Raw genomic sequence first — 12,629 nt, 5'->3', positions numbered from 1 at the left:
GGAATATGCCTGTATCATCTGGTCTCCTGTCCAAGTATCTCTGCTCCAAAGAATTGAGAGGATCCTGAGACGTTTTACGACGGTTGTATTTCGTAGGTCGCTGCGTCATCACTCTATTCCGCTTCCTTCGTATGACGATCAATGCACTCTATTAGGCCTTGCTAAGTTGGAGCACCACCTCTCGGTCGCTCAGGCTTCTTTCGTTGCTGGCATATTGCTTAATACGATTGATACTCCTTCCCTTCTGTCGCGCTTACATTTGTATGCGCCTTGTCGCGCCTTACGTTATCGTTTTTGTCTCCAGTTACCTATATGTCGTACACGTTTTGCTCACAATGAGCCTTTTGTAAGAGCTATTTCGTCTTTTAAAAGTACTTCAGATCTGTTCGATTTCAACCTATCCTATCCTGTCTACCGACACTGTCTTCGCTCGTTTCTCGCACCATCAACTCCTTCCACCTCTCTTCCGGCCTCTTCTTACTCCCGAATAATTGTACACATTAGTCAGTAAGCACTATTGCTGTAACCCAACGTGGCCGAGCAATTAATAAAATAAAATAAAATAAAATAAAATTACTTTCAATATCATAATCATCTAAATTGACTACGTACATTGCCCTCTGCGAATCATACTTTTTTTCCTTTCTATTTGGCGTAAAGTCCTACGTAGATATGCCTGCCTATACAGTCCTTTACTTAATTCGGTACCACGCGATCCGTTCTAGGCTTGAACTCATTATGGGCATGTTATAGAGTTGTTTGTGTTGACGAATGTACCACGGAACCGCCCTTCAAATCATACATAGCCATTTAATAATTTATTAATGTTAATAATAATTAAAAGTAGTATTTTGCCTTTTTTGTGCATTCTAAAGTTTTCAATTTATTTTTTCTCAATGTTTGAAGCTGTTTTGCATTCGATAACCACAACTAATATTTGTCTTTTACGTCCGTTACCAACATTCATCTAAACTTCCGGAAGCTGAAAACTTAAAAGCCACCATCCAAATGTTATTATAAAGTGGCAAAATTAAAATTTACAACTTAGTTTCTTGTTGAAATTTGGTTATCCTCAAGCTCTTTGAATTGAAAATGATGATACCAAAATATCGACCGCTCTCCTAGCAGACAAAAATAAGTTTACTGGATGAGAACAGTTTCAGGAATTCTAGAGCTACTTGAGTGAGCACTCGTTCAATTAGTGCTCAATTGCAAAAGATTGAGATTCGTGGAAACATAATAATTCGTTCAAGCTCGTGCTGCTTTCTGCAACAATAACAAAAAAAAATGCGCAATTCCGTTTCATCTCTTCAAAGGTCCAATTCCAGAAATTATTCATTTCTTATTGTTTACCTTTCCGCACAAAGGAAGATTAAAAATGTACAAAACGTGTCACTACTAATGCAGCTCAGCCTGCTAGCCACAGAGCGAAACATTCACTCCTGCTTTATTGCACAATATAATGCCCATCACACTAATCGACTTGTGAAATGTAAATTGAGTGCCAACGGTACGGTGAGATCGCAATGCAATTTGCATTAACCGCCAAAACATTCCGATAGCAGCGATAGGAAATTGTTCCGCGTGTTTTGTGTGTGTGTGTGTTTGTGTTTGTGTTCGCCCTTCCTACACCCCAAAAGCATAACAGAAATTCAATTCATCAGCAATGCGATTAAGCTTTATCTGCCCTGCCGGCGTGCCGTATTTATCGCGCAAACATATCACAACCATGTCACACCTCTGCACAGTGTGGGTAAACCGATACCGGCCGGGGCCAAACATCATACGGGCCAGACATCAAAAAACAAACGTCCCCACGCTGCTTAACGGATTAGCCACCCAGAGCAAAGGTGTGCTGATCGGCAAGGGGTGTTTTCTGCTCACACGATTATCACCTATCACCAAAAAATGGCACGGCAGAAAAGAGCAGCAGTGCGGAGGGAATGGAAGAAAAACGGCAAAGCTCTTTATGCTTTTGCACATTATGCACGAACCATTATTGCAGTGGCCGGCGGTCAAACAAACAGTTGCGAAACGGTGGCGCTGGGATGGCCCGGGAACGATTAACGACACCGAGGGCTGTTTGTTTATGCTCAGCAGCAACTGGGCCTCTCAGTGTGCGGCGTGTGTGCTGGGTAAAAGTTAACATTGCAAGCGATCTGTCTGTCTGTACGGATACGTCCCGGATTCACACACTTGCTGCGGCGTGCCTGGCAGTGGTGCATTTTCAATATTTTCATCACCCGATTAAGCATCGCCACCGGGCATTGTTTACGAGCAGCGGGATAATGCCCGAGCTTTGCAAATTAATGTTTCATCGCTACCCCCGGGGCCCGCTGGATCGCACGCGCTGACACGCTTGTTGAGTGGGTGGTTGATTCATCAGCGTTGAATTTTTAAATGTCATATTTTGATTTGATTTTCGTGTACATGGTTGTTATCGGGGTGTTTTTAATTATAAATTATTGCATGCGAATACAAAATAACACATGGAAAAAGCAGCTCGTTCTGATTAAAACAAATCATTCTGTATTTTTCAAAAGGAATGTTTTATAATGCATGAAAGAGAAGAGGAGACTGATGTTTGTGTTATATTTTAAAAGCTTTTGTCGTCATGATGTTTGAATAACATTATTTTCGGATGTTGTAATAAACTTAAGCGGTTGTAATTATTCCGCCTAGAACCAAATTGTTCGGTATTCTTGATACAATATCCAGCCATTACAAAAGGTTTTCAATTTTCTCATTCATCTTACTGATGGATAATGTAACACATTTGCAAACATTTGAGCCATATTTGGTTAAATATGGAAAACCTTTTTATTTTAAATGTATAGTGATAATACAACCAAAATTATATGCGCGTATCAAGGAATTAATTGAACGATTCCCAACAGTTGTTTTAATTTGTAAGAATGTCTGATCTTCATTATTTTCAGGAATGTGAATCGCTCTCGTCAGAGGAGACACTATTTTTTTATGTCGATTTAATGTGCAAATGTGCATTTTAGTTATAAAATTGATCGAAAAATGAATGGAAATATTTCAAAAATATGACTTCGTACAGTTCAACATAAAATTTCCAATAATAACAACATACTTTTTCCGATTTTTTTTCCTTCCAGTTCCTCCCGCAATCATTGAATCGATGACCAGCAACGATATGGTCGTGCGCGAGGGTACCAACGTAACGCTCAACTGCAAGGCGAAGGGGTTCCCCGAGCCGTACGTGATGTGGCGGCGGGAGGATGGTGACGAGATGGCGATCAGTGGAGAAAATGGTAAGACAAATGGATTCGAATTTTTCATTCCTTGCTGACGTTACTGACGCGTCACTCTTTCACTTTGCAGTAAATGTCGTTGATGGTGAAATATTACACATAACCAAGGTCAGCAGACTCCACATGGCGGCGTACCTGTGCGTTGCATCGAACGGCGTCCCACCGTCCATCAGCAAGCGAGTGCAGCTCAGGGTACAGTGTAAGTATACACCGAACTGCTCGAAAGTGTTTCGGGAAATGTGTTAAGGTCAATAGCTAAATATAGAATTTAATGTGAAAGTATTTAAATTCAGCGGCCAGGAGCCTTCAAAGCCTTAATTCATAACGATTTTGATGGATTACACTACCAATAGCTAGTTTATGTTTGACTTTCGACCCGTAAGGCTAATGCCTCTCTTCTCTTTCTCTTTCCACTGGAAATACCCAGTTCCACCGATGCTGTCGATACCGAACCAGCTCGAGGGAGCTTACGTCGGCCAGGATGTCGTGCTCGAATGTCACACGGAGGCGTACCCAGCATCAATCAATTACTGGACGACGGAGCGAGGCGATATGATAATATCCGGTAAGCACACAGTGACAAACATCCTCTTCCTGTCAAATCTTTTGCATTGGATTGAAATTAATTTGCTGGGAAATTATACCGGAGGCGTTCCGTCCACCCGGTGACACATTTCAAACGCAAACAAACCCTTAATGAGAATGAATGTTTCCGAATCGTACAGAATGAAGGGCGAAATTCAAGGTGTAAGGTGAGAGTTTAATGGGGTGAAGCGATTGCTGTTTTTTTTTCTCGCTGTTTGATTTCATGGGAAATTCTTTTCACGGCACGGGTAAGCAACACGACAACGATGGTCCTACACGCTTGGAGCGTGATCTTTGTAATGCTAACTTGCACCGTTTAACACCAATCAATTGGCAATCAATGAAACTTAACTCAATTTCGTGAATTAGTTACATAATGGAGTGGAGGAAAAGCTGAATGGTACAAATCCAATCCGTAGTCAGTCAGCTGAACCGATCCCGGCCACATACTGGACAGTCGAACCCGGTCGGCAAGACCAAACGTCGACCGTTGGCTAGCAGGATAAAAACAAACAGAACCGTATCCCAAACCGACCCTTGAGGCAACGACAAACTCCTCCGATTTGGAGCAAAAGTGTGTGTTTCCTTCGTGAATAAATAAACCGGTCCCCAACCAGTCGGGGGCGACCCAGCGCGGGGTGCCAAGCTAACTCCCCACCACAACCAACACACATTCACAGTGGAGCGGGATAACATCTTGACACGAACCGACCGTGAGTAAGTGTGTGTGTATGCATGAACGGAACGAGACGGCGTATCGATTCGGTTCGCTTAAAAAGCAAATCAAATCCAATCAGGAAGGACACCGAAATAAATTATCTGCGCCCATGCGTTTGAAGTCCAACTCATCGGTTCCGGGTAACGGTGACCGGCGAGGGTCAGTTTTCCTAAGCAAACCGGCTGCCAAGGAGTCTGATTTGATCTTCCGCAACACACTCACCGCACACCAACTCTCACACCTCGGTTAATTGAATTGAGACTAAGTGATAGAGATACTTGTCGACTTTTCGGAGGGGGGGGGGAGGGCTTTTCCTGCTAATTCCATTTCCACTGGCCGGATGATACGTGCTGTAACGGGCCCCCATGACTGGCGTGGTTAGATCCTCCGGACGTGGGATGTACAGCTGGGCGCCCGGCACTCTAAATGGTGTCGCTTTTCCCTGTCAAGTGGCATTAACAGCCTATTTTGTGGAAATTGAAGAGGTTCGAAGGTTCGACATGTTCGTTGATGAGCATCGAATTGAGCAGTCGTATGTTGGTTGGTTTGGGGGTTTCTTCTTCTTCTTCTGCTTTCACTTCATTGCTTTTTACCCAATGAAATTCAACCATTGAATGTGTGGCGTTACAATTTCTGTAACGTTTTGCTGCTTTTGTGGATGAGTAGGAAAAGCATATTCTGTTTTGATTTTTTGGTGGATGACTCATTAAAGCTATATGAAAAAAAATCATTGAGCTGTTTCATATAACAGTATATGGTTTTAAATCGATGGACTATAAAGCCCTCTCGAGTTAAATTGTGTTTACAATATACAATAGATAATGAACAGAATGGTTATATATTGTTATGATTGAATGCATTTCGAACACTTCAGCGTGAAATCAGTTCTGTTATAGTCATTCTAGGTTAGTAGAGATTGTCAGCTAAATTTAGTAAACGGCACATACAAAGAAGGGGGTGACGAAAGCCAAAGATTATCTGGGTTTGAGCGACTGCCAGTATTGACCGGCGACGGAGTATTCTGGCAGGAATATATATGAGAATCCGCGAAACCAGCTCGGGACAGTCGATGGTTGCGACAGGATCCCAAGCAGCAAACAGCTAGTCCAGTAGTTGAGACGATGCAGCCAATCATGGAGGGCGAAGCGCGTTGCCATCCGTTGGATGGACTCTAGCCGCGTAAGTGCCCGAGTAGATGCGGGCCACCAAACAAAGCTAGCGTATTCCAGCAGCGGTCTGATTATAGATTGTCTTGATACACATAGGATCACAAAGCTCGCGTTTCAAATCGCGCAAATGTTTATGACCAAACCAAGTAGCCGATTGCCACTAGCGACTACTTGGTCTATCTGTTCCTCCTAGATCCTTGACGCAGTACACTCTTTCAAGGTTATATTTAAACAGCGCTGCTGCTCTTGACTTGCTGAATGAGGTTATGGCGCATTTATCGATGCAGACGTTTAGTGGCTTGTAGGCGGAGATGGTCCTCTGGGTCACGGATTTGACAATAGATTTTAGCATCATCAGCGTAGAGTGGGCAACTATTATCTGGGAGTACCGTGTACAAGTCATTAATGTAGAGCAGGATCAACATAAGCCCTAGGATGCTGCCCTGGGGTACGTCGGAAGAAACACATATTGATCTAGATAGGTGGGAGCCCAATCTAACTACATATGATCGATCGCATGAATATAAATTCATCCACTTTGCTACTGTAAATGGCTTCGACTTGCATACCATCATCAATGTAGTTTTAACAGCCGCTAACAATTGCATCATATTTGTCGTAGTTGACCTCGAATAGACCTTGAATCTATATTGGTTAATGCTGATGTATTTACCGGCAGATGGTTCATAGAGTACGAGATGTTCTTTTAACCCATTTTAGAACATCGTGAAACCTCGATTGTGATCATTCATTACTCAGCTTGTTCATTACGCTCAAGGATCTTCTGAATTGAACGTTTGAACGACAACACTACCCAGCACGCTTTATAATGTCGTTACATTTCACACGACAAAGATTAATCCACTGTTGTTAAACAAAACTTCCAGGCATATCTATGTTTCGTGTGAAGCACGTAGAGAATCGCTCGGCGATTTCTATGAATATTATTAATGGGCACCTGTCAGGTGGGCTTATACCAAGATGTATGTATTTGAACATACACAGCCGGTCTCATGGTACAGTCGTCAACTCGTACGACTTAACAACATGCCCGTCATGGGTTCAAGCCCCAAATAGACCGTGCCGCCATACGTAGGACTGACTATCCTGCTATGGGGGGAAATCAATAAGTCACTGAAAGCCAACCCCACAAGTGGGTTGGCAGGCCTTGACCGGCATCGGTTGTTGAGCCAAAGAAGAAAGAAAAGATGTATTTGAAAGGTTGATTTTATTGCTTCTGCTTCTAAACGATGATTTTAATAGTGTTTTATGTATTCGCAAACTTGCCAGACGGCTTGCTTGAGCAAAAGTTTTCACCCGTCCTATCAAAAAGTGACCTTCAAATTGGGTTAGAAAAACATGCCATGAGACCACCTGTTGTACATACACTTTGATTCTAGATTCCACCGCCTGATATCCTTAAAGCACCTTGGGATGAATGAAAACAACGCCATGTTTTGCCATTTTTTCGAGCAGGTATTCGAATCTAATTCTAGCTTTGAGAGTAAAATAATCTAGGCTGAAAATCGCAGGCTAGTTTTATGTGTGGTTTTGTTTGGAGTGTTTACATGATTTCAGCCTCCAACTGTCAAACTCCATACAAAAAGCTGACTATAATCGTGAAGGGCTCCAATATTTGGTTTTTGTTATTGCATGGATGGCAGATTTCACGTATTCTGAGAAAAAGTTGTACTGAGAAGTGTAAATAAAAAAATGTATGCATTTTTATTACTTTTAAAAGTTAATATTTTATGAAAACGACTGATTCCGGAAATTCCTCGAATTCCAGGAATTCCGTCATTTTATGTATATCATGGACGGGTCATTTTAATTTTATGAGTTTACGTGTAATTGAGTACATTACTGCTGTTAAAAACCGCAAGTAAATCATTTTATTTTTAATCTATTTTTACATGGTGTAACAATGATGTTTTCCGTTAACATGTTTAGAAAAAAATCCTTTAAATGAAACATTTAACATCACCATCGAAAAGTGGCTTAAAATGTCCTCTTTTCCAATTTTAGACCGTCTACAAGCTCACAGCGTATGGTCCCATCCATGCCAACACAGGAAATAAGCAAACCAACCCCATTCCATCCCTTCTTCCCCTTCTACCACCAATCATCACCAAGCCCAAGCATGCGAGGGTTTCAACAGGAAATGAACCTATTTAGAGGGCCATTGAGGCGAATAAAGATACCACAGATATGTTAGCCTTTCTTCTGCTCCTGCACCTCCACCACACACTCGACACACAATCAAAGCGCTCGATAAAGAGATAAATCTCGATGATAACGGAGCCAAGCTTCACACATTACCCGGTTAACTGGCGGTATCTTTCATCGCACACTGTCCTTCCGTCTACCGAACAACCCCTTCGGAGCACTCCATCGCATGGACGGAGACATTCCAGACCGTGTAGTCAGTTTCAATCTGCTGTCATTCCGCCCGCACACGATATCGTTGGCCGGGTCGCTTCCGCTTGCGCGGAGGAAGCTGTGAGCTCCCGTTTCATCCCCGTTGTCCCGTAGCCGGTTGCACTTTTGTGTCATTTTCTGCGCGTGTTTGAGTGTGTGTGTGTGTGTGTGTGTGTGTGTGTGTGTGTGTGTGTGAGAGTGCAGCGCATTCTGTTAGTGGATCAGATAACCGCCAATAGATGGTATCCTTTTGTACGCACGCAAACGACGCAAACCACGGTGCCTTGACGGGGACACAACGGTTCTAATAAACTCATATGCACTAGTGCTGTTTGGTAATGCCCGGACAACCGGAAGCCGGGTTCACATTGCAGGAAAAACATCCTGCTGCACCCAGATACCACACCAGGGCATGAAAGGATATGTGCCGTTGGTGGGGAGGGTGAACACATTTTCCATAGCTAAAATGTGCGCGCGGTGGATAGAAACCCATTGACGCACACATAAACACGTGCTCGGTGAGAAACGTCTCCCGTCCATATTAACCTTTTTTCCCATAATCTTTTTCAACGGACTGCTGTCGGATGCAGGCCACTGCAGAAAGGGCGCATGAAATCGAATGCACTGAGAAGGGCTTGACATAACGGAACCTGTCCTGTAAAGCAATCTCGCGTGCAACGTTCGTGTCCAATACCGGTTGATTCTTCTTGCATCTTTTTTTTTTTTTTGGTACTATCAAGAAGGAACCGATGGTTCGTGACTGCAGTTACCGTTCCAACAGCGACATGTACAGGTTTTTGTGTGTGAAGTTCAAAGCTGCTGATGCTTGTGTGTCGCACCGGATGGAGCTGGGCTAGGACACGGTGTAACAATAAAAAAAAACGAAAATATAACGCTTGCCAAACGACAACGCCAATGTGCGAAATAAGTTACCGTTTCGCAGGACGGTTGAACGATTTTCAGCTTGATGTATGTGAGCAATCGTATCGGGAGAAAGGGAAAAATTAGAAAAAAAACCTAACCCATTCTATGCAATACGGAAGCAATATTATTCCATTGAAGTGATTGAATGTGGCTTTCATAGCCACTGTTAACTGGTAGCTAACGGACTGTCAACTAAAACGACAAGTCAATTAATGACCTGGAGTTACTCACAACGAATTGCTAAGTATAACGGAATATCAGCTACCATCGAAAAACAATTTAAGAAGTTGAAGTAAATCATTTCAGAGAATATTATAATCACAAATAAACACTGTTGTTTTTGTTGCGAAACTTCTTAATGCTTCATTCCCATAAGCTGTTTCTCTAAAACATACCTTTTCCATGTACTTGAGCCGTTTCAATAAGGAACTTTTTTTTCTGTATTTTTATAGAGACTTTGTGCCAATTTGCCTCATTCGCCTCTTTCAATTGGTAGAACAGTTATATACTTAAAGACTAACATTGTTCTTTGCAAATAAGGAACAGCAATTTAAGAATTGCAGCAAAACAGAGAAACACTTTGGATGAGTGATTTTGCGAAACTGTTAAGAATATGATTCCTTGAAAAGCATCGTAACAGATATTGAACAAAGCCAGGCATTATTTCTAACGTATCATAAACATACAATTAATTCTCCAGAATTCACTGCAATATAAACATGCACTTTGCGACATACGTATTAAGCTTTCATGTGAAATCAAGGGCAGGTTAAATGTTTCTCCGGAATTGATAAGCTGTTTTATTTCACCGATTTAATGTGTTTTTGATCATTGTTGCATCATTGTGGACTGTTAAATTCTTAGTAAGCTTATACGTTTTATAACTTCAGCCAATATTGATAAAGTTTTGATTGTTTGTTATCAGAATCATACAAAGTAATTTGCTTGTGTGCATAATCAAATGTATGTTCACACATGATAATTGGCAATCATGTGTATAAATATGAAAGGTAATCCAAACGAGTTAAAAAACTAGCATTTACCATGAAGAAAAGAAGCTTATTACAGCAAATCTAACATTAAGTTTAAGCAAGCAAGCGAATCTATCATCACATCCATGCGAAGTTCGTGTCTTGGTCCACTTAGGTTTTGACCTAGACTCCGGATGTTCTACGTTCTTTTTAATCATCAATAGATACATTTTTAAGTGTACGGGGCATTCATTATACAGTTTGAGAGATATCACCAAGCGCTTTAAGTTCTTTAACATTTAGAGCTATATTCTGTTTTGTATTTATTCTTCGTTCAATTAAGAGATGCTAAAAACTAACCACGCTTCTGAAACATGAATTGAATCGTAGCCGTCCAACTATATTGAATAAAATAAACCAAGCCTCATACAGTTCACATTTAAAATTTTTTTAAGAGATTGGATACCAGGACAACTAGGGAAGATTATTATCACATAAAAATATAAGAGCTTTTTAATTAGTATTTTAGTAATATTTATACTATCAATCCTTCCAAGCATGATTCAGCATTCAGTAAAAGCTTCCTGTAAGTTACTTCACCGTACGGTTCATTTATTACAGCTATACGACCGATCCCAGTAATCTTTCACTCTCAATGCCCCAGTACCTTTCCCTCAGCTAATCAAACGCTTGTTCGCAACTGGCTCATTATGGTTGTGGTTATGTTATGATAATGCGACTCCAGCCCGACCGAGCAGGATCGATGGCATGCATATTAAATTACCCGCAACTGTCACCTCTCTTTAGCCGCCGCTTTGCTCTTCAAACTGACCTGAACCCTGCTCGATCGCTAGATGAAGCATTGTAGCTTTTACGCACTGGTTACCCCTTTCACAGTGCCGCTTTCTAAACCTCGCGCCCGTATCTCAGATCTAGCACCGATCGAACATGCTACTATCGCAGCAATCGATATAGTAAACTCTTACAAAAACGGATACACCAGCCCAACTGTTCGCAGTAATCGGTCATGGAAGGGCACGGTGAGATAGAGGAGCACACAAACGCAGAGAAGGTATTTCGGCTTGTGGTTTACAGTTCACATTTGCTGCTATCTGGCACACACACACACACTATCCATCGAATCGTTGGATCCGGTCAGCCCTACACACTACCGGTTCGGCTCGCTCTTGGTGCGTAATGCTGCGATAAATTAATCCGCACAACAACGTCCACCTCTTTCAGCCTTGCCTTTGCTACATCCGCTGGACACCCACGGTGGAAACTCATCGAAACAGAATTATCTATGTTAACGTTTCATTCGCTATAATTAAATCAATTTAATGTTGGCAAAGCGGGAGGTCCGTACTGATCGCGGTGAAAAGAGCGCACCTTTCCGGTGCGCATCGCTTCCCCCGCCTTGGTTGTGCTCGCGGTGGGCGTACAATGCCGGAACTCGACCAGCTGGATGCTGGAAACACCGACAAGGACGATCTCAATTACGTCCGCTAACATGTCGTCCGCTATTGGTGATGGCACACAGTGCCACACAGGCTAGTGGGACGGGACCACAGCACCGAAAATCACCAATGTGCAACGGAATCGATTCGGCATAGGAGCGGACAAAACGGATACGTTGTCGCTTTGGTTCTGGTTCGTCTGAGCTCGTTAACGTGAAACCGGTGAAAGAGTGTGGTGAAGGCCGAAAGACTGGTTTCGCATTTCCAATATCAACTCATTCGAATCTAAATTGCCCACCATAACTCAGGCAGCCGGGAACACATGTTTGTAGATCTACATTTTATCTACTCGTGTCGTTCTGTGCAACTCGTTGGCGTAGATCTGGAGGGATTCTCGTTTTTCCCCTTCTTTGAGCAGGCGAAAATTTCAACACTGAAACTGTGGCTGAAACGGAGATGATACTGTGGAATGGAATCTACCTAAATCGGTATCAATTCAAGTCCCGAGTGGAAATGCAAGGAACGTTTGCGCTTTCGATAGCCTTGGCATTGACAGGCTTGAATAGAATGCTGAAGAAATAGCCAAGAATGGCTGTGGATCGATTCACATGTACGGCTTATTTTTCAACGAGCACCCTTTAAGACTGAACGAGTCGTTTGACAAGCAATCGTTACGGCATATGGAACGTTTTTTCAAGGTATTTTCTAGGAAAGTACACAGCTTGTACTTCCACAGAGGAAAACCATCTGAAACGTTTGCTGCAAATATTCATTTAAGCTGCCTTTAATCTTCATAAAAATACAACGAATATCCTAATTGGTACCATTTTGTTATTCAAAAAATTCTCAAATAAAATTAAACAACTCTCTATAGACTTATTTGAAGTGCAATGAATAATTTCAAGGGCTTTTAAAGCCCATTTTTCCAATACCACCTAGGCCGACTTCAGCAAATGTCATCAAAAACTTTACCATCAAATTTCAAGCATCATACATATGCGTTTCCGTAACCACACAGCAATAGTTTAGTGCTGAATACTATCATACAAAAGCTATTTTAGCGCTCTCATAACGCTGATGGAAAAAGCACACAATAGAATGAGCAG

General features: G+C 42.0%; 1 protein-coding gene across 3 annotated transcripts in view; it reads left to right on the top strand.

Moving 5' to 3' along the window:
• LOC121596679 (lachesin) overlaps positions 1-12,629 on the top strand; it is a 118,527-nt gene that overhangs the window by 90,852 nt on the left and 15,046 nt on the right. For all 3 annotated transcript variants that reach the window (XM_041921815.1, XM_041921817.1, XM_041921816.1), the window contains 3 exons: positions 3,126-3,281; positions 3,352-3,480; positions 3,709-3,846. In XM_041921815.1, the coding sequence (XP_041777749.1) occupies positions 3,126-3,281; positions 3,352-3,480; positions 3,709-3,846 (423 nt within the window). The remainder of the gene's footprint in view (positions 1-3,125; positions 3,282-3,351; positions 3,481-3,708; positions 3,847-12,629) is intronic.

The sequence above is a fragment of the Anopheles merus genome, chromosome 3R (assembly GCF_017562075.2).
Source record: "Anopheles merus strain MAF chromosome 3R, AmerM5.1, whole genome shotgun sequence".
NCBI lineage: Eukaryota > Metazoa > Arthropoda > Insecta > Diptera > Culicidae > Anopheles > Anopheles merus.
This window is presented reverse-complemented; position numbering and strand designations above follow the sequence as displayed.